The sequence below is a fragment of the Gymnoscopelus braueri genome (assembly GCF_963280865.1).
Source record: "Gymnoscopelus braueri genome assembly, chromosome: 8".
NCBI classification, from domain to species: domain Eukaryota; kingdom Metazoa; phylum Chordata; class Actinopteri; order Myctophiformes; family Myctophidae; genus Gymnoscopelus; species Gymnoscopelus braueri.
In genome coordinates, this window is record NC_137609.1 from 56,837,505 (window position 1) to 56,842,380 (window position 4,876).

At 42.3% G+C, this 4,876-nt stretch overlaps 1 protein-coding gene across 1 annotated transcript in view; it reads left to right on the plus strand.

Moving 5' to 3' along the window:
* ccdc90b (coiled-coil domain containing 90B) overlaps positions 1-4,388 on the plus strand; it is a 9,690-nt gene extending 5,302 nt beyond the window's left edge. Inside the window, 1 exon segment of the mRNA XM_080435449.1 lies at positions 4,077-4,388. Coding sequence (XP_080291575.1) covers positions 4,077-4,132 — 56 coding nt within the window. The 3' untranslated portion in view covers positions 4,133-4,388.
* Positions 4,389-4,876: the final 488 nt, after the last annotated feature.

Sequence of the window (4,876 nt, forward strand, 5' to 3'; positions counted from 1 at the left end):
GCTTCATGACACTTATTATATACAATAATAAACAGGACTTTACAATTACTTCTGCAAAGAGGGGTTCACAGAGTTGGAGTTTGAGTAGAACTAGAACAACAGAAATGCTATGAACTCCTTTCTTCTTCTCACATTGCTCTCCTCATTAAACACTTCATTACATTACATTACATTACAGTCATTTAGCAGACGCTTTTATCCAAAGCGACTTACAATAAGTGCATTCAACATAGGTAGGGAACGAAAACTACTAATCACCAGAAGTCTTAAGTGCATTTTCTGCAAAAACAAGCAACCAAGAGTATACCTAGCGCTAAGGTAAAAGTGCAATATATCAGCTACCTATTTCCTTAAACAGATGAGACAAAATAGCAAAATCAAATGACTAAACAAGATCCAATAAAACAATTCAACAATAAAACAAGCGTTCGTACAACTAGTTAGCAACAAGTAGGCCAGGCAGAGAGGAAGGGTAGTGTTTCCTGAAGAGGTGGGTTTTCAGCCTGCGGCGAAAGATGGACAGTGACTCTGCTGTCCTGACATCAGTGGGAAGTTCATTCCACCACTGTGGGGCCAGAACAGAGAAAAGTCCTGACCGTGTGGATCGGCCAGAAGGACCCTTGAGTGACGAGGCAATCAGTCGCCCCAAGGTGGCAGACCGAAGTGGTCGGGCAGGGGTGTAGGCATCGACCATAGCCCGGAGATAAGAAGGAGCTGTTCCTTTCACTGCCCTATAGGCTAGCACCAGGGTTTTAAACTGGATGCGAGCTGCTACGGGGAGCCAGTGTAGAGAACGGAGAAGGATGGTTGTGTGGGAGAACTTGGGGCGGTTGAACACCAGACGAGCCGCAGCTTTCTGAACAAGCTCCAGAGGTCTGATGGCAGATGCCGGAGCACCAGCAAGGAGGGAGTTGCAGTAGTCCAGGCGGGAGATGACAAGAGCCTGGATGAGCACCTGGGCTGCCTTCTCCGTGAGGAAGGGTCGAATCCTCCTGATGTCGTAGGGGAGGAATCTGCAGGACCTTGTCACTGATGCGATGTTTGCCGAGAACGACAGCTGATCGTCCAGGGTCACACCCAGATTCTTCGCAGTCCGAGTTGAGGTCACCACAGCATTATCAATGGTGATGGCCATGTCTCGGTGCGGACAGCCCTTCCCCGGGAGGAACATCAGCTCGGTCTTGTCCAGGTTGAGCTTCAGGTGGTGCGTCGACATCCACTCCGAGATGTCAGCCAGACAAGCAGCAATGCGTGCCTCCACTTGTGTGTCAGAGGAGGGGAATGAAAGGATCAGCTGGGTGTCATCGGCATAGCAGTGGTAGGAAAAGCCATGGGAGTGGATGACAGCACCAAGAGATGTAGTGTAGAGAGAGAAAAGAAGAGGACCCAGAACAGAGCCTTGGGGAACCCCAGTAGTGAGCCTGTGTGGTTCTGACACAGACCCTCTCAGCATCACCTGGTAGGAGCGACCCGTTAGGTAGGATGCAAACCGGGAGAATGCAGAGCCTGAGACACCCATCCCCTCAAGGGTGGAGAGGAGGATCTGATGGTTCACTGTGTCGAACGCTGCAGACAGGTCCAGGAGTATCAGGACGGAGGAGAGAGAGTTCGCTCTAGCGGCATGGAGCGACTCCGTCACTGCCAGGAGGGTAGTCTTGGTCGAGTGACCCACTTTGAACCCAGACTGGTGGGAGTCCACGAGGTTGTTCTGGTGGAGGTACGAGGACAGTTGTTTGAAGACAGCACGTTCGAGAGTTTTAGATAGGAAGGATAGAAGGGAAACCGGTCTGTAGTTCTTGATCTCAGAGGGGTCAAGTGTCGGTTTCTTCAGGAGGGGGGTGACTATGGCAGTCTTGAAAGCAGAGGGAAAGTAACCAGACGTCAGAGAGGTGTTAATAAGGTGGGTTAAGGAGGGAAGAACTCTGCTGCAGTGGACTGCAGCAGAGTGGATGGGACCGGGTCCAAGGAGCATGAGGTGGGGCGACTAGAGGTAACAAGGAGAAGGACCTCGTTAGGGGAGAGGGGAGAAAAGTGGGATAGAGAGGGGGAGGGGGGGGGGGGGAAGAGGAGTAGATGAAGGTAGAGAGGGAGGGGTGGAAGGCAGACGGGTGTGGGTAGTGCGCAGGGCACCAGCCGGGGGAGGAGGGAAGGCGGATCGGATATCGTTCACCTTCTTGTCAAAGAAGTTGGCAAAGTCGTCAGGGAGGAGGGACGAGGAGGGAGGAGGTGGTTGCAGGAGAGAGGAGAAAGTTTCAAAGAGTTTTTTAGGGTTGGAAGCAGAAGCCTGAATTTTAGTGCAGAAGAAAGCAGCTTTAGCTAGCATAGATTTTAGAAATATAATGACTTGTTTTCATAACATTAGCGTCAATGCTAAGTTTGATAAACAGGTACACTGCATAGTTTTAACAGACTACGGGGAGAAAAACCCTGCCGTTTAGTTTGTTTACGTTTACGTTACGTTTAGTTTGTTTACGTGGTCCTGCTCCTCTTTCACTGCGCAGCGCGCTCTGCTCTCTGCTGTTCAAAGGCTGCAGGAGAGGAGAGGGGGGGGAGGGGGAGTTGCGTGGTGTCGACGGACAGTTTGAGGATCCAATGGAGTTGGGAGGTTTCGTCAGAGGCGCTTTTTAATACTTTTCATTGGTTCAAAAAAATAATAATTACACAGACGTAAAGGGTGTTCAATAGCGTTGATTTATGAAAAAGAAATGCTGAAAATGGAGTTAGCTGGTTCGTCCCGGACAACGCAAGCTGTAATTGTCAGCTATAGTCTGCTAAGTTGCAGTGGCAATGTGGTGGTTGTTGTTGTTAAGTGTTGTACTGTGTGAGCCAGCAAGCCATGCTGCTTCTGCTCCTCCTGCTGTCGTTTGTTTTGTAATCTGATATCTCTCTCATATAACGTGGTGCCTCTGGGTCTGCCTCACTGAGGGTAAAAGCAGCAGCACTGTCTGGATACCTGCCATTTCATCTTCTAAGTTTTAGTTTGGCAAATATATCCTGAAATCATTTCATGATATATTTACCAAACTAAAAATTTGAAGATATTATCAGCAGGGAGGAAATGATATTTATAGTTGGGGTGGTGCATAGTAAAGTGAAGTGCAAGTGAACACAGAAAAGAAAAATACACAAAATAACAGAACAACTTTGACCAAAACATGACAATATCATAACCTTTTCTTTTCTTTTTTAACACTATCAGGCAGACCCATGCTAGGTTTAGTTGAAAGATGAATGCACTGATGCAAAATGGAAAGTTATACAATGACATTCACTAAATAGCTATTGATGAAATATCAAAACATTTTGGGCATACTGGGAAATATATGGATGCACAACATTATCTATATCTATCTGTCTATCTGTCTATCTGTCTAACATGTACTCAAGTACTGTACTCGAGTATAATTTTAAGGTATTTTTATTGAGTAATCAGGGGCACCCAATCGAAAAAATAAGAATTAAACAACATAACCCTAACCCTAACCCTAAACCCGAATTAAAGTTACCAAAAAACTAAAATAAAGCACCCAAATCCACGAAATTAACCGCAAAAAAAAAAGAATTAAATAACATAACCCTAATCTAACCCTAACCCTAACCCCGAAATAAAGTAACAAAAAAAACAATATAAAGTAACCGAATCCGCGAAATAATCCACAAAATACATTAGTATAAACCCATTTTGTTTGAATATTTTATTAGGCAGAAATTGTTTTTTGTGATAATAAATTGGTAAAATCAGGCAAAAATATGAATTAAATAACATAACCCTAACCTAACTCCTAATCCTAACCCTAAAACCAAAATAAAGAAACCAAAAACTGGAAAAGAAACGAACCCAATCCGCCCAGAGCCGCTGCGCGCGCGTGCATGTGTCCCGTATCATGCTCAGGGCCCCTGTGGAGTCTAAAGCGGCACTGTGTGTATTAATAGTCTAATAACATGTAATAACATGCTATAATGCTGTAATAACATGTAATAACATGCTATAATGCTGTAATAACATGCTAACTCTAACCACTATACATTAATATATGTACTAATTGTCTAATAACATGTGTTTTATCTATTTACAGCTACATTGTTTTCCTGCTTGGCCATCGCCTTGGCTTTCTACAGGCTGTGGAGATGAACTCTAGATCTATAGATCTACATGTAGATCTCCAGGCTGTGGAGATGAACTCTAGATCTATAGATCTCCAGGCTGTGGAGATGAACACTAGATCTACAGATCTACATGTAGATCTCCAGGCTGTGGAGATGAACTCTAGATCTATAGATCTCCAGGCTGTGGAGATGAACCAGAGAGATGTTAAACTAGTTGAGGTTTTCACCCGACAGAGACCATAGTTTCAATGTACAGATTAATATTTAGATATTATAATGTTTAGACAGATGCCTGTGATCCTAGTTTACTGAGACACTACACTGTCTCTATATATAATGTACACTGTCTATATATAATATATTATTATTATTATTATTATTATTATTATTATATGTACACTGTCTATATATAATATATATTATTATATTATTATTATATGTACACTGTCTATATATAATATATATTATTATTATTATATGTACACTGTCTATATATATATAATATATATTATTATTATTATTATTATTATTATATGTACACTGTCTATATATATAATATATATTATTATTATTATTAGTATTATATGTACACTGTCTCTATATATAATATATATTATTATTATTATTATTATTATTATATGTACACTGTCTCTCTGCATTCTATGTATGTGTTTACCTTGTTTACTGTATGTTATATTATATTATATTGTTGCTGGGTAAATGTCTTCTAAACCAGTGTTTCTTTTTGTTTTGTTTTTTACGTATGTTG